The sequence below is a fragment of the Theobroma umbraticum genome, unplaced genomic scaffold, assembly GCF_002168275.2.
Source record: "Theobroma umbraticum cultivar Fairchild unplaced genomic scaffold, ASM216827v3 scaffold_30.0, whole genome shotgun sequence".
NCBI classification, from domain to species: domain Eukaryota; kingdom Viridiplantae; phylum Streptophyta; class Magnoliopsida; order Malvales; family Malvaceae; genus Theobroma; species Theobroma umbraticum.
In genome coordinates, this window is record NW_018397254.1 from 8,062,254 (window position 1) to 8,078,919 (window position 16,666).

General features: G+C 37.4%; 3 protein-coding genes across 4 annotated transcripts; 2 read left to right on the forward strand and 1 right to left on the reverse strand.

The window, feature by feature from the left end:
• Positions 1-3,538: 3,538 nt before the first annotated feature.
• Positions 3,539-4,229, reverse strand: LOC110423739 (complex 1 protein, LYR family protein). Its single transcript, XM_021438074.1, has 2 exons — positions 3,951-4,229; positions 3,539-3,854 (listed from the first exon to the last, which is right to left on the reverse strand). The coding sequence occupies exons 1-2, from the start codon at positions 4,143-4,145 to the stop codon at positions 3,798-3,800; spliced, it is 252 nt and encodes an 83-aa protein (XP_021293749.1). The 5' UTR covers positions 4,146-4,229; the 3' UTR covers positions 3,539-3,797.
• Positions 4,230-5,120: 891 nt separating this feature from the next.
• Positions 5,121-6,974, forward strand: LOC110423015 (uncharacterized). The gene has a single exon (XM_021437111.1). The coding sequence runs from the start codon at positions 5,135-5,137 to the stop codon at positions 6,815-6,817; it is 1,683 nt and encodes a 560-aa protein (XP_021292786.1). The 5' UTR covers positions 5,121-5,134; the 3' UTR covers positions 6,818-6,974.
• Positions 6,975-9,785: 2,811 nt separating this feature from the next.
• Positions 9,786-16,485, forward strand: LOC110420820 (alpha-L-fucosidase 2-like). 2 transcript variants are annotated; one of them, XR_016352319.1, is made up of 11 exons: positions 9,786-10,612; positions 10,914-11,059; positions 11,607-12,508; positions 12,798-12,930; positions 13,305-13,463; positions 14,422-14,646; positions 14,740-14,841; positions 14,934-15,069; positions 15,475-15,670; positions 15,758-15,872; positions 15,984-16,124. XR_016352319.1 is itself a non-coding variant. In XM_021434199.2 (10 exons), the coding sequence occupies exons 1-10, from the start codon at positions 10,402-10,404 to the stop codon at positions 16,303-16,305; spliced, it is 2,532 nt and encodes an 843-aa protein (XP_021289874.1). In that variant the 5' UTR covers positions 9,791-10,401; the 3' UTR covers positions 16,306-16,485. The 2 variants fall into 2 exon arrangements, 1 of the variants encoding a protein (XP_021289874.1); XM_021434199.2 differs by lacking the exon at positions 15,758-15,872 and having other exon boundaries at positions 9,791-10,612; positions 15,984-16,485.
• The last annotated feature ends 181 nt before the right edge of the window (positions 16,486-16,666 follow it).

Genomic DNA, 16,666 nt, shown 5'->3' on the forward strand with positions numbered 1-16,666 from the left:
TTGGACCCACGCCACTATGCCACACGCTCATGGCTCAGTGCTATCCTCAGGACGTACATTTGTAATTGAAAGAGGTTAAAGGACAGAACAATGGTGAGCAAGCGAATAAGTTATGAGAATTGAGCTTTTGGTTGAGGATTTAGCGCGTGAGGATATATATTTGCTAATAAGTTTTCACTTTTGTTTCAGTTTCACAAAACTAACGTAGAGTACAGCAAGTACTTTCTGTGAGTGGTACACATGGGCCCCTGTCCGGATTACCTATAAAGATCGAAATAAGATCAAAAATGCGGGTCCCAAACCCACGTGATCATACCTCCTCCTCACCAGATGACGACGTCAAGGTTCTCTATCAGACGCCCAGCCCTCCATTTGAAATCTTTCTGACCCGATTGCCTCTCATTCCTTAACTAGTTGGACTTGAACCGGTCATTATTGTCTGTCCATTGCCCAACCAAACCATCACTCTATCACCATTTTCTCATTTCTCAACTTAAGTTAATTATTTATATCACATTGTTACGGCCTCGAGTACCAATTAAATTTGATTTGACGTTACAATTAAATAACAAGTGGGCTCAATTATAACGTTTTGTTTAGAACTAAACTTGATTTGACATTATAATCAATAAACTTAATTATGATTACCATATACCATACATTTGATTCCTGAAATAAATAATAATAAAATAATTTTAGGTAATTTGATACAATAAATGAATTAGAGTAAGAACAATTATTATAATTTATTTTAGCATTTGATTGATAAAAATAATTTAAAAATAAAAATAAAAATATTTTTATTATTTAAATAATTGTTTATTTTTGTTTTATTTTTAAATATTAATATGTTATAATTTATTTAAAATACTAATAATTGATAGTTTAAATTTTAATATTTTATTTAGAATTTAATCATTAGTATTATATAATATTACTATTTTATTATAATTTAAATATTATTATTTTGTTTTATTTTAATTTTTAAATATTAATAATTTATAATTTAGTTCAAATATTAATAATTGATCATTTTAAATATTAATATTTTGTTTATAATTTAATCATTAACATTATAAAATATTAATATTTTATTTATAATTCAAATATTATTATGATTATTTATATTTAAATATTAATAATTTTATAATTTTATTTAAAATATTATTAATTGATAATTAAATTATTAATGTTTTATTATATTTCAATCACTAATATTTAAAAATATTGATATTTTATTTATAAGTTAAATGTTATTACGATAATTAATTTTAAAATATTAATAATTTATAATTTATTTAAAATATTAATAATTGATCATTTAATTATTAATATTTTATTTAAAATTTAATTATTAATATTTGAGGGTTGTAAATTTCTAAATTTATGAAAGGTAATTTAGTTATAATAATTTTTGAAGCTATTCCATTAGACATGTAATAGCTAATATTATGAGAGAAGGTGGGTGTAGTTAAAGAAGACTTTTTACCAATTTTGAAAAATAGCTAAAATAAAGGAATTGTTATTCTTCGCTAAATCACCAACTAAACAATGAAAGTAAATAGTAGCTGATCGTACCAAATGTGCTGCTAGGTTCAATTCCAAACTTGTTCTATTTCAAGATAAAAAATCTGAAGTTTTTGAGGCATTACGCACGTCCCTTAAATCCAAGCTGCAATTAGTAAATCAAGTGTCGTATAATGAAATTCGGCAAGGCACTAGTATTGTGATTAAGCAAGCCAAATGTGCCATTTCCCTATTGTTATTTATTTTTCCTATGTGATCCCTCCAGCTACAATCTTAATATCATCGCTATCACTGTTTTTGACATCACTACTCGATCTTAAATCTCACCGCTACGTTGAACAGGCGGTTGAACGGACTCGAAATCTAAGCTCTTGAAAAAATGGTGGAAGGAGAAATATAGTTGACCGCATGTCGGCGATGCCGCGATTTGAATGGGAAAAGGAGACACGTGGTAAAACAGGTAAACCACACGAGTTAGGCGAGAAGACACGGCAGTCAAGATCGTCCCGACATTTGCTTCGTCGCAGGCTGCGTTTTTCCACACCTCGTTGGTCAGTTGGCTTCGTTCCTGTGCATGTCTCTCCCTTCGCTTCGTTCGATGTTTCAACAAAAGGGTCCATTTGTTTCTTATTAACAAAACTGCCCCACCCCCTTGACCTTGTTCTTACGAAAAGCCAGCTTTAACCGTCGTAATCAGCTCAATTTGAAGGCGAGAGGAATGGACAATTATTTTACTGAAATCCTTGGCAAAACTCACTTCAGTCTCCAGAAAAATCTAAGGAATTAATTGATGTTGATAAAAACAAACATCGAGAATAGCCAGATTGGCCGTTCACGAAATAGAAAGTGTCAAACATGATCAAAAAAGGTTCAGAATTAGAAAGTGGTGGCTAGAGAGGAAAGAGAGAAGAGTAAAACAGTCAAATTTTATCAACTTGGGTCATGGCTATGGAGCTTCAAAAAAAAACAAAAGAAGAAACATTCTGAGAACGTATATATCACCCACCAACACTGCCTTACAACAAGGCAACATCTGAGTGGAAGTGTCAAACACCAGATCAAACTATACTAAAATCGAGAAAGATACGCAAGTCTGAAGATTTATCTTTGAAAACGTGGAGCAGCAAAGGCCATCCTTGATGACATCATGGAATGAAAATACTAGTAGTTGTAGGGCCTGATAAACCACATCATAGACTATGTTCAGAATGAATCAAGCACACAAGAAAACAACATAAAGAGATTTCTCACAACCACATACCAGTTAAGCTTCACCAATAACAGTACTTTTGTTCTTGAAGTTTAGTTCAAGTTACTTCATCAACATGAAGGTCATTGCAAGAGGACAACTAACTAAATATAGACATGCCAGCCTGTTAAACATTGTCAGAAACATGCAAGTAGTTCCTATGATGTAAGAATCAGTTACGATCACTGGTTCAATCATACCCATGCAGTGGGGAATTAAGATTGTGCCATGTTCTGACCTTAGATTCGGTGGAAGCTCTGCTGAAAAGAACATTTTTAAATTGAGTTTGATGTAGCCTTCGGGTCACAATCCAAATATAAAAACTTTATTTTGCTGTCTTAATTTAAAATGACAGCATTTGTTTTGTAGGAAGTGCTCAAGTTGTGCAAACTTCCACCACAGAGGATATAAGAAGTATCCCCTTGTTTCAAGGACATGAAACATCATGAGGATTTAATAGTGAACTACAACTGCACCCAAACTCTGCTTATCAAAAGATGAAGCCAACTCAGCCAACAACTTCATGCACTTCATCAATTATTCCAAAATTCTCTCAACAATATCCAGAGCATATGCAACTAACCAAGTGTTTAGTAAAATGATTGGGCTACACTGCCTATACATGTTCACCAAAAATGTGAGCTACGAAAGAATAAGAACCATGCATGACAAAGGTTAGCGAATTTTAATTAATACTTTATACGTTGATGCTTGCAGCTACAAATACGTAGTTAATACTAGAAAAGAAAAAAGTATATTAAAACCAAATCTTATTTAGCAGTGATAAATAATTGGTCTCCAAATATTCAACAACAAAGCCGCAATCTACGAGAACACTTAGGACCAGAAGTTACAGATATAATAACCAAAAAATTGCAGTAGCTTGAGAGAATGATACCAAAGAAACACTGCCTAGATTACACAAAGGAAACTGGCAGTTGCATTTAAAAATGGTGAAAAAACAAGCGCACCCGAAGCCCATTTTGAGCATAACAACAAACACCTAGTAAACATTACGCGTTCATCTACCGAAGCACGTCTCCTTCAGCTTCTGAGCTGCTGTTTCATCCACCGAGTACTGCAACCATGCGAAGACCCAATAAATTTCAAATGTTTTATATGAAAAATTATATGTACTAATGTTATTAGACGTGAATTCAGAGTTTAGACGAACCTTGTTGAGTACCCACAGAGAGTGGTTATAGGCGCGGTGGAAGAGCTCGTCGAGGGCTTTGGAATCGGAGGCGTCGACGTCCCTATAATTAACGAAGTTCTCGCGGGCGTATTTAGCGTAGTAAGGCCTCGAGTCCTTCGGTAAGCGCCTCACCAACCTTAGCACCTGAGCGTAAACTCTCAACGCCTTCTCCATTCTTCCCTTTCAAAAAACCACTGCACTTTGATGTTCCATCTTAGAGGTGTTCTGTCTTCCTTGGACTGCTAATCGGCCCATTAATCCGCATCTAAAACAAAATGATTCCAGTTGAGTCAGGGCGGCCTAGACAATCCTTACCAACGGGCCATATTTGTGGGTTTGGCGGGGCAACTCGGCCCAGAAAATGACTATACATGTTTTTTTAATTAAAAAAATCTATGTTTTACTGAAATGAAGTTTTTACGTTGCACGATTATTGATATTGACATGAGCAACCCACCAGTCTAGATTATCTTGCATGGGACAATTCCTACTAGAAATCAGTACATTAGAAAACTATGATCCATAAAAATTAAGTAGAATTATAATCAGCTCTAAATGGCGATTGGCTAAAATCCAATTTCACAAGGGCTCAACAGATAGTGCAATGCGAGCTAGATACTCCATCTCTATCCCATCCTTGAACTCGATTGGTTGTCGGCATTCAATCTAATTAATTAAAGCTGAAAAATGAAATAATTTGCCGGCGTCCGATATAAGTAAACGACAAAATTTATGATTCCCAAGATGCTGTCGAGACAATGATAGGATAAAAACGGAGATTAAACGACACGGGGTTTTAGTTTTTCTCTTCCTGTTAATTTTTTTGTGATCCAAATTCAGACATGCAAAATTGTCCAATTTCGCATATGGAAGGACGCGTACAGGCCGCTACACATCCAGAAAACGTCAAACTACCACGTCCCGCCTTTGCTATAGTCCATGCAAACGACCATCGTTTTCTTTCCCAGGTCTTAAAACTAGAAAATTAAGGAATTGAAAGGAAAGTGCAAGAAAAATCAGCTGTAGTAAATAAGAAGATCATAACCAAATCCACAACTGAACCATTTAGCACCACCAGTTCCAGGCAGTTCTTAAATTTCGTTCTTTCGTGGCTTATGTTACTTGCAAGTTGGCCAATCTACCATCACTAGTTCTTTCCTTAAATGAACAGCAGCATGAATCTTAATCACTCAACTCTTTCTCATCTCACAAGCACTCCAAACTACACAACCCCTGAAACCCACGAAGCAAAAATGAGGGACATTTGGTCTTGGATATGTGAGCTTCCTAACTCAGAAGAGTGGGCCGAGTCTGACTCACCATTAATCTTTACTCTCGCGAGTACTAAAGTACGGAACCAAGGCGATTCGACTCGTTCAATCCAACTCAGAGCTGAGCATACCTCCGGGTCCAATTCAGAGGCCTTGGTGACCTTCAGCATATGCTTTGAAGGTTTTCAAGCTTCCAATTCTCAAAAGCCTCTCTGGGTTTCTGACACGTGCCCTCTATCTTCAGAGCAACCGTTCCTCCCTCTAGTACTCCAGCTCCTTCAAGAAATCATCAACCGTTCACCAGCAGTGCCTGACAGCACCTGCCCAAGGTCCCAGCTCCAGAGACTCAAAACGGAACCCATCTCTTGGATCATGGAGTCTCACTCACCAGACTCATTTTCAAGGTTCTTTAACCTGGTCTTTCTCACGCGCTTGTTTTGGTTGTGTGCTTGTGATGCTCCTAGTGAAGTTGGATCCTTCTATTTTCATTCTTTACTAGGTCCAAATATCGAAGCCTTAACGTGTAAAGAAGCGCCTGTGCTGCGAACCTTTCTGGTTTCCGTTGGTGTAGACACCGAGCTATGTTTCATGCGAACCTTGGGGTATATTTTGGCAAAATGGATCATTTTAAGGGAGGTTAGCGTTGGATTACAAACATTAACTCCTTTGCCAGGGCAGCACTTGGGAATTTCATATGCAACTGAGGCTCATGGCTTTTGGACCTTGAAGGGATATGCGCCTGTTAACGCAATGAAGCTGACGCATCCAAGTAATCCAAAAAGTATATTTCCCGCCATTGGAGCCAAGGAGTCTTTGTTAAGGTACGCCCTGGCACACCAGCAGCTTGAGGCAGTCATTCAATTGGAATACTCCGTTGGATTCTATGATGGCTATATTCAGGTAAATGCCCGTGTTGATAACTTACGCTTCCACGTGGCTAAATTAGGATTCCGTAAAAAAGAGGACGACATGGATTATTTTGAGGAGAGACATTTTCCATCGAGGATCCGGGTTTGGGTTGGGCCGGAAGTTGGGTCAACATACGTGTACGGGTTAAGCTTGGGTCGCTCCACAAACAATGGAGAAAGTGAAATAGAAACGCAAAGACTCGTTAAAGGGAGCTTCGGAAAACTCAAAAATCCACAGGTTAAAGCCAGAGCAAGAGTGTCCTTGAGGAACAAGATGAAGAATTGGAGGTGGGATCAAGACGCCGAAGGGAACGCTGCGGTGTTCGATGCAGTTTTATGTGACAACGTGACAGGTCACGAAATTGCCACATGGAACTCGTTCAATTATGGTAACGGTGGCAAGGGCGACAATAGTTTACAGAATAGGTATTATGGAGTCAATAGGCCATTTACGAAAACTGGTGGGTTGGTTTTTGCTGGGGATGATTATGGAGAGCAAGTAGCGTGGAGATTAAGCAGAGAAATGGAAGGAAGTGTTCTGAAGTGGAGAATTGGAGGGGAAGTTTGGCTAAGTTATTTGCCTAATAATGTGGGTACTTCTTATATCGAGACAAGGTGCGTGGAATGGTGTGACGAAGTTGATTTGCCATTGATTACTGCAACATAGAATGGGAGATTTTCAGCTTGTAGACATATTGCGTATAATGTAATGGCACTTATTATTGTAGAAGCTTCCCTAGGCCCAAATTAGCTTCCACAATCGTTCTAGGTCAGTCCTTTCGTAGGAGAAATGTACTGAACAAGAGTAGTAGTAATAAAATTTGGCAGCCCATCAAAAGCTTTTACTGTTCTTACTTCTGTTATTTTTTTTCTGGCTATTTTTCTCACTTTGCTGTCTCATATATAAATAGTAGTGATTGGTTTTAATGTTTGATAACCATCTTGAAATCAATCAAGAAAATCCCGATGCTTATTCAAAAAGAAAAAGGGGATTTAGAAAGCAAAAGAGGAGTTTGAAAAATGTCTTGAATGCTGTGCATTTGTTCTAAAAAGACGGTCAACGTTGGTGAAAGTAAAATTTAGAATTAAATCTCGTCGAATTAAAACTCAACATTGGTGAAAGTAGGAAAATAGTCTAAACAGCAGCTAAAAAGCACATAAAAATATTGTAATTTGTTGAGTTACCGTGGCTTAAGCTTTGGAGGCACATTCACTGTTTTCTTTCCTTTCTTGTTTTTCCGGATGATCGTCATCAGGCTTTGAGATTGTTGGTCGCAGACTTACGGTCAGTACTTTACTCATTGTATAACTTTTTATTTTCCCAGTTTTTCTCTTACATTCATACTCACTCTCTTTTTCGGAGGAATATACTGTCCTTTCTCTCTTAAAAGAATTAGGATCAGGTCTTCTTTGCTATATTATGATTTTCTTTTCTTTTCTTTTTTGTAATTTTACTCTTGAATTATATATGTGATCACTGTATCTTCGTCTAGCACAATTTTACAGGATTTCTCTCATTTCTTTGAATGATCTGTTGTTGGCATCTTTGAGATTGAAACTAGGGTTTACTATTGTTGGGTTTCTCTTTGTTTTCCTGTTTGGTGTGGCTTCAATAATTGAGATGGTTGCCAAGTGCTATTATTCTTGATATGTGTTTAGTACTATTTTGCATAAGGATGCTTCTTTTGGTTCCGTACATTACCAGTATAATGTTCCATTTGAACAGGACTCACGTTTCAAATGACGAGCATCCTTGAAGTTACCGAACCAAAGTGTCTATGCGGACTTCCTGCTACACTGAGAAAATCTCGAACCTCCCCAGGTCTCATTAGGCTGTTCTACGACTGTCCCAGGGATGGTGAATCTGTAAGTATTTCTTTGTTTCTCTTTGTACTTTTGGAATTTGCCATTTCCGTGCCTTGAGACAATGGTCGTAATTGTCCGTCCTGGATATTGCTAGCAATGTGCATTCTTCTGTTGGTTTGATGAGATACTTCCAACAAATGATAGACACGAAGTGCTGGAAGAAGAAATAATCAATCTCGAACGGTTACTTTGCTATGAAAGGAGTATCTGGGAGCAAGAAAAATTAGAGTTAACATCCGAATTGTCTATCCTTAAAGCAGAGCTAGACGGTATCAAAGAAAAAATCAAAATAGCAAACGAGTCGGAACTTATGCCTCCTCTCGATAGATTATCCACCGCAGATGAGGCCAATCAGTCAACAATAGATCTGCATATGGTACCCCAACAAGAAAGACATGGTGCAGAAGCAATTGGTCCCATACCACTCAGTCCTCAATGAGAATTTAGCCAACCAAAAGTCTTCAATCTTTTCAAAATTCCTCAACAGCCAATAGATACAATCAATTAGTTTCATCCAAATCTTCAGTAACATTGCCCCTCAAAGACCTGCAACACCAAAGGCTTTGGTCCAAAATCCGCTCCTCAATCCCGCCTACATCTTCAATAGAACGTGTCTGTCGTTGACAGACACCAAAACAAGTCCAAGATCAACTCCCCAAAATCAAACCCTTAAAAGAAAATTGAAGAACTTTCTTCAATGCAAAGGCTCCCTCCAGAGTCCCCTCCAAACCAGAAATTTCAAAGACAATGCAAAGGTACACTCCAGAGTGTAAAAATATCCAAAAAGCTTCCCCCTCCTTGGCCTCCTCCAAAGTTGCACAGTGTTTTCAAGTAAGTAACTTGGGTTTCATCTACTCTCTAATTAAATGCTGTGCCACGACTTGTGATGGAGCTACTAGCAAAGGCTAAAGCCAAATTATTCACATAATGCTCATTAGCCTGCGAATATCATAGACACCTGAGTTGGAGAATGATTTGATTTGTCAGAACAAACTATTCTCTGGAGACTAGCTCAGAAAAGTTCTTAGAACACCTATGTTTTTTGATTTGATTTGTCATGATTTCATGTTCCAGATTTCATGTCCAGTTGACTAAGAACCTTCAGGTTGATGTTCCAATGAGCATAAGTTACCTCGCTCAAGATGCTTGGTTTTTGCCTTGCAAGGGAGAGCCCCATTTTTTTCCCTTTTGCTTCAAGGAAACAAATATGAATGTTTTGCCTAGCCGCCCACGGCTGCAGGATATGGGCTCGAACTTATTTTCTAGGCCTATTTTTGAAGAGAAATCCATCTGGAGCATTCTTTATTTAATAAAATAAATGTGCTTCTTGGATTGCTTAATTAATTGGGCCAGGGTGCGATTGGCATATCTGGTTGCTCACAAGAATTCTCCTCGTTTTTATAAAATATCAGTTACAGGGGCAGAGGGGAGAGTGACGTGTGAAGATTCTATATATTAAGCGTTCCAACTTTCCAAAGAAGTGGTGAATTTAAAATTGGAAAAAAAAAATTGCCTAGAAATATGGAACTACTTCAATTAATGGTGGTACTGGCTGTTTGATAGTTGGCACTTTGGGCATATAGGCTAAGGAAATGGAGAATCAAAATCCCAGATCCGTTGCCTCCTCTTTCGGAATCATATCCTATGCAATTGTCAGTCACCCGAACCATCATCTACCTTTTCCAGTAATCGTTTTCATTGATTGGGTTGAAGGGTACCCAGCAAAAGAGAGAGGACTGTCATTCATTTTAACTTCTTTTTATGATGATGTTCTTTGAATTTACATAGCAAAAAATGTAAAAATTTAAGTTTGTCTAGATAGCAGAAACTTGTTTTGATTCTCTTGGTAATTTCTTTTTAAGAAACTTGACTATACAAAGTCTCAGATTAATCAAAAGTTTCTTATTTACTCCAAAATACGCTGCTTGCCAATAAGTTACACTGGTTTCCCGATAATCTGATCAGGAAACTTTCTCACCGCCACCGTGATTGTTTGATGAAAAATAATAGTAGTAGTAGTGGTAAATATTGAAAAAAAGACAAATCTTTCTAGTGATTCTCGTGATGACTGTGTCAGGCTCTTACGTAAACAACATGGCGCCGCGTGTGCCATGCCGATGGTCCTTTCTTTTTCCTTAAAGGTATATGTGGGTCCCACGTTTCTGCCGCTGCGCTTGTATGCCGTGTTTGTCAACGTATCATTCAACATCTCAACCCCACACTCCCCACCAGCCTCGTTGCTCACTGTTCTTACTTCTTAACTGCTCTGAGTTCTCACCTTTTTCTTTCCCATTTCATCTTCTGTTTCTTCGTCTTTGCTTGGTGAGTTAGTCATAAGTTTTTGGTTGGTTCTTTGCTTCTGGGTGGTGTCCGTTGGGGGTGGTGATGGACGATGGAGAGTGGGTTCTGGTGCGGAAACCCGCGGAGAAGGACATTTGGAACCCCACCTCCATGGCCCTTGCCGACACTTCCAAGCCGTTGAAAGTTACGTTCAGTGGACCTGCCAAGCACTGGACTGACGCAAGTCCCATCGGAAATGGTCGCCTTGGCGCCATGGTGTGGGGCGGCATTGCATCGGAAACTCTCCAGCTCAATGGTAATTAAATTCCAAAAGCACCCCATTACATACCTTATTTACAGAAAAGAGGAAGATTTTCTTGTTCCTTTTTTTCGCATTATACATTTTCTTGTAGCTTTTTATTTTCAATGTAACACTTTTATGTTATGACTAAAAGAAATGATCAAAAAGTTTTTAACTTTTTATACCTTTTTATCTTTGTTTTTGGTGACTATAAAGATCAATTGAAGATTTGATATGCAATGATGTGAATCGGTTGCTATTCTGTAATGTGTACAAAAGCAAACTTTAATTAAGCAATGATGTTATTGCTTTGTAGAGGACACTTTGTGGACTGGGATTCCAGGGAATTACACGAATCCTGATGCTCCACCCGCCTTAGCGGAGGTTAGGAAACTTGTTGACAGTGGTGAATATGCTGAGGCTACAAAAGCAGCGGTCAAGTTGTCAGACCATCCCTCTGATGTACGGTTATTTGTTTTATCTCTAGCATAACTATATTTTTCTTATCGTGTATGCTAGTGTGTTTGCGTTTTTAGATGTCATTTCTCATTTGAAACCATATTGCTAGGCGGCATTGGATGTTTAGTTACTTGGGTGGATAACGAAAATTTGTTATTTGGACATTTTGTATCTATTCTATGACCAGAATATGGGGTTTAAACATAATACTACCTCAATTTTCTGAAGCAGAAGAGACATGTTGAGAGATGGACTACAAAAATACTTATTGCATAATTTATGCATCTGTTGGCTTCCCTTAAATTTTGCTGCTTCTGGCTCGAAAAGCAGTGAAATAGTGAAGGCTCTCATTTAATTGTGCTGTCTCCTGATTTTTCTTCAGTTTGTCCATGAGGTTTGCCTACTTACTGTATTGTTCTTGCCAATTGCCTCAGAGCTTCTTTTTATAGGAAACTTTTGAGCTTTGGACTACAGCTTCAATGAATTCTTACTTCATGAAACATCAAGTTCTGGTTCAAGCTCTGTTCTAATGATCTTTTTAATGATGAAGGTTTACCAACTTCTGGGGGATATCAAGCTAGAGTTTGATGATTCACATATTAAGTATACAGAAGGTACATATCGCAGAGAGCTTGACTTGGAATCTGCAACAGCAACCGTGAAATATTCTGTTGGTGATGTTGAATTTACTAGGGAACATTTTGTTTCAAATCCTGATCAGGTTATTGTAACAAAGATTTCTGGAAGCAAACCTAAGTCTCTGTCATTTTCAGTTTCTCTAGACAGCAAGTTACATCATAATTCTCAAGCAAATGGGAAAAATCAGATTATAATGCAAGGAAGTTGTCCCGGTAAAAGAATCGCACCAAAAGCTAGTGTGAATGAGAATCCAAAGGGAATTCAGTTTGCTGCATGTCTTGAATTACAAATTAGTGAAGGAGGTGTTGTTAGCATTTTAGATGACAAGAAGTTGAAGGTTGAAGATTCAGATTGGGCCGTTCTGCTTCTGGTTGCTTCTTCTTCGTTTGACGGTCCATTCACTATGCCTGCAGAATCTAGGAAAGATCCTACTTCGGAGTCTCTCAACGCGTTGAAGTCTATAAAAAACTTGTCATATTCTGATCTTCATGCCCACCACTTGGATGATTATCAGAATCTTTTTCACCGTGTATCTCTGCAGCTTTCAAAAAGTTCGAAGAGCAATTTAAAAGATGGCTCTCTGGAGATGAAGAAGGTTAAATCTTCTACAACTAATTTATATTTCAGTAAAAGTGAAGATGATGCAGTTTCAACTGCGGAGAGGGTGAAATCTTTTCAAACAGATGAAGATCCTTCCTTTGTGGAGCTTTTGTTTCAATATGGTCGGTATTTGCTTATTTCTTCTTCACGGCCAGGAACTCAGGTGTCAAATTTGCAGGGTATTTGGAACAAGGATATTGAGCCAGCATGGGAGTATGTTTTCAACTCTCTCATACACACCCCTTCTTGGTTCCTTTCCTTATACTTTCATTAAATTTGGTGTTTTCTGCTTGCTGCAATTTCTTCCTACCTGTTGAGATGTCCCAGATCAGTAATTTCTCCATTCCTTGTATATATTTATATATGAATGCAACAAATATGCAGCTATGTCTTCTGCCAATTTAATATCTCAGCAAAAGTTATTACCAACAAATGAAATTTAATTTTTCACTGCTATATCAGGATTTGATGATTTCTCTCTCTCTTCTTTTTAATTCTTCAGTGGCGCCCCTCATCTGAATATTAATCTTCAAATGAACTATTGGCCGTCCCTTTCTTGCAACCTGAAAGAGTGCCAGGAACCTTTGTTCGATTATATTTCCAGTCTGTCAATCAATGGGAGTAAAACTGCTGAAGTAAGTTTCTTTTGTTACTTTTCCTCTTCTAAAAATCTATTTAGTACTATGGCCAAGTTAAAAAAAAAAAATCTATTTAGTTTATCTAATATTTAGTCTCAGGGAAATTTTTTAAATATGAGATTCTCTTTAATTTGTGTTGGAGGCAACCTCTGAAAAAATTTGTCTTGTTATTCCTTCCCCTTAGTTTTACATCAAATTTTCCTGTTTGTTCACCTTAGCATCTGAAGAATGCCTAAAACAATCATAAAGACCACCAACCTTGCTGTCTCCATCTGTTTATTGTCCATGAAGGATTATTTTTTTGTTTTCCCTGCAGATGTCTTCTACATCTTCTAAGTGTAAATTTCTTATTTAGTCAATGAATGTTGCAGGTGAATTATGAAGCAAGTGGTTGGGTTGCACATCAAGTGTCTGACATATGGGCAAAAACATCACCAGATCGAGGCGAGGCTGTATGGGCTTTATGGCCAATGGGGGGAGCTTGGCTCTGCACTCATCTTTGGGAGCATTTCACCTATACAATGGATAAAGTAAGATGCCGTGGTTTTAGTTGTCTTGCCTTCTAATTGTTTGTTTTACACTTATTATGAGTTTTTTGTTATCAACTTCACTGCAGATTCTTCTTTAAAGATGTCATATGAGAATGATTTATGTGCTAATGCGAATAATACATAGATGCAAATCTTAGATATTATGTTGCACAAATGATCTGGGGAAGGCTGTATTCTGATAAGCATGAGGCTTCCTTCAGCAAATATTGCTGTTTTTGTCCCTTTTTCAATCAGATTAATTGTTTTCTTGCATACTAAACTATAACTTACTGTTGCACCTGAGCATTGGGCTCAATGGTTGGTGCTTATCCCCTGCTTAACGAGCAGAGTTTGAACTTTTAATCCCCCCTTCCCCAAATAAAAAGAAAACTATAATTTACTGTTTTGTTGTAGAACACAGAGTGAGAAAAAACAATGGGAAAGATGAATCCATGCAACAGCTCACCCATCACCATTAATAATTCGTATATCAAGTTGATGAATGTTTTTCAAAACTGGAATTTTTAGCATCTGAAATGTTGTTCATGGAAAGGAGCCAGACCTTTTAAAGCAAATCCTTTCAGCCCTGCCTCAGCCTTTAGGAAGTGACCATAAGTAGTTTATAATTCGGGAAATGGTTGAAGTGGAGGAGATTGGTTGATTAAGTGAGATATTCACTTTGTATTTGAATTACGAGACATGAAAAGTTGCCACCCATTTTTAGCTATATATTTGGGACTAGTTTTATTTTTTTACATGTCGCATATTATATAATTTTTACATTTTTTTTGAAAGGTATATATAATTTTTACATTATCAAGGGTGGTTGACTCAATATTTTATGAGCTGAGTTTATCGTTTGAACAACCATTTTTGAAGTTGATTTATAGAAGTGTTAATCTAATAGCTTCATATTTTTTTCTGTTCAAAGGATTTCTAATATTTTCTTCATAATTAGGATTTTCTTAAAAATAAGGCATATCCTTTGTTAGAAGGCTGTACTTCCTTTCTGTTGGACTGGTTGATTGAGGGCCCTGGAGTATATCTGGAAACCAATCCATCAACTTCTCCTGAGCATATGTTTGTTGCTCCTAATGGTGAGCAAGCAAGTGTAAGCTACTCATCAACCATGGACATTGCAATCATAAGAGAAGTGTTCTCTGAAATTGTTTCTGCTGCTGAGGTGAAGTTTTTACTTTGTGCTAATAAAAACAGGCCAAGTTTTCTGCGTAATATTCTTCATTTCTTTATATGCTAATCTGTTTTCTAAAGACAGATTTTGGGAAGAAAGGATGATGCTCTCATTGGAAAAGTCCGTGAAGCTCAGCCAAAGTTGTTACCCACAAAAATTGCTCGAGATGGTTCCATTATGGAATGGGTGTGTGCACAGCTGGATCCCAATCTTTCTTAAAGTTTTTATAATCGTGTTCAACAAGCTAGATGAAAATATTCTCTTGCCTTTTGGAGCAGGCACAAGATTTTCAGGACCCAGATGTGCATCATCGACATCTATCACACCTTTTTGGCCTGTTTCCCGGGCACACAATTACTGTTGAAAAGACTCCAGACCTCTGTAAAGCTGCTGATAATACCCTCTATAAAAGAGGTACGTCTGATACAATGACTTCATGGTGAATCTGCATATCATTTCATAGAAAGAAAGTAAGTAATATAAATTAGTTAATTAGACATTTCAGCAGTATGATTATAGAATATTCTAAAATTTTGAAACGCAAAGACATGTAATGCAACACTTGGATTGGTAGGTTTTGTAAGGAAAAATGTGTGTTGCCAGAAGCCTCCTACTTTACTTTGGTTTTAAGCATGTTGTCTTCGGAACTTCTATGACCATGGCCTTATGGATTCCAGAACTGCGGTATATGCAAACTGTTGCATTAGTACTGTTGGAGAAGTTAGAGCCAGTGACGAAATGAAGATTTATATCATTTTGAACTTTACTATTATGATATTGCTTAAGCAGTATGCTTACATTTTTCATGACCTGAAACAGGGGAGGATGGCCCAGGATGGTCAACTACATGGAAAATTGCTTTGTGGGCACGTCTTCACAACAGTGAGCATGCTTATCGCATGGTCAAGCATTTAATTAGTTTGGTGGATCCAACTCATGAAGCTGACTTTGAGGGAGGACTCTACAGTAACTTGTTCACTGCACATCCACCTTTTCAAATTGATGCCAATTTTGGGTAAGCAGTATTCTTTGTTATATTACTGAGATTTTGTGGCAATTTTCTGTTCAACATGCCAACAATTGGTTCCCCTTTCCAACTCAGAATTTGCAATGAATTATCATGTGGCCTCGTGGCAAGTGGTTGCTGAAGTAAAATTAACCAGCACAGGAAGGAATAAGTGAATGAGATTAGATGCACCTTTAGGCTAGGACACCTGGTATTTGGCTATTTGAAGCTGTTGAGAGTTAATTACAAACTTGGTATACTTTTGCTCAATATAGAATGAAGATTCATTAAACTCTATATTACTCTGTCTTGGAAATGCCAGTTTTTCAGCAGCAATTGCAGAAATGCTCGTTCAGAGCACCATGAAGGATCTATACTTGCTCCCTGCTCTTCCCCGGGATAAATGGGCAAATGGTTGCGTGAAAGGGTTGAAAGCACGCGGTGGGGTGACAGTCAACATTTGCTGGCAAGAAGGAGATCTAGAGGAAGTGGGGCTTTGGTCCAAGGAACAAACTTCTGTCAAAAGGTTACATTATAGAGGAACTACAATAACGGCAAAGATATCAAGGGGGAAAGTTTACACCTTCAATAGACATCTGAAATGCGTGAGGACCTACTCTCTGTCGGAAGCGGCTTTTTCTTGAACAGGGTATCTCCCTGTAGAGCATTTATTTTGTGTCTCCTAATAAATTTTGCACAGGAACTTGGATTCCTTTGCATTCCTGTTTCATTCTTTCTACATTTATTCTTGTGCCTCACTACAGATAGTAATCTTTTTGGACATGTATTACATTTCTTCTATAGGATTGTTCAATTATCGGTTATTTACCGGTCATGTTGTTTATACACATCTATGTATTGATTTAAGCTCAAGCTAAAAGTATAAGTACAAAATTTCAGAAAATACGTGTTCCTGAGACAAACCTGAATTGGAAAATTGCTTTGATGAATTTGCAAACTCCGATTGGTTGGATAACAAAATCAGGGATGATAAGTCATGGTCAA

What these genes read in the sequence shown, in the direction of transcription:
- LOC110423015 (XM_021437111.1), top strand. Translation starts at nt 5,135, where the DNA reads ATGAACAGCAGCATGAATCTTAATCACTCAACTCTTTCTCATCTCACA.
- LOC110423739 (XM_021438074.1), bottom strand. Translation starts at nt 4,145, where the DNA reads ATGGAGAAGGCGTTGAGAGTTTACGCTCAGGTGCTAAGGTTGGTGAGG. An exon ending in CTCTGTGGGTACTCAACAAG is followed by an intron (nt 3,855 to 3,950) that starts GTTCGTCTAAAC and finishes GCATGGTTGCAG; the next exon opens with TACTCGGTGGATGAAACAGC.
- LOC110420820 (XM_021434199.2), top strand. Translation starts at nt 10,402, where the DNA reads ATGGACGATGGAGAGTGGGTTCTGGTGCGGAAACCCGCGGAGAAGGAC. An exon ending in GGAAACTCTCCAGCTCAATG is followed by an intron (nt 10,613 to 10,913) that starts GTAATTAAATTC and finishes ATTGCTTTGTAG; the next exon opens with AGGACACTTTGTGGACTGGG. An exon ending in AAATTGTTTCTGCTGCTGAG is followed by an intron (nt 14,647 to 14,739) that starts GTGAAGTTTTTA and finishes TTCTAAAGACAG; the next exon opens with ATTTTGGGAAGAAAGGATGA.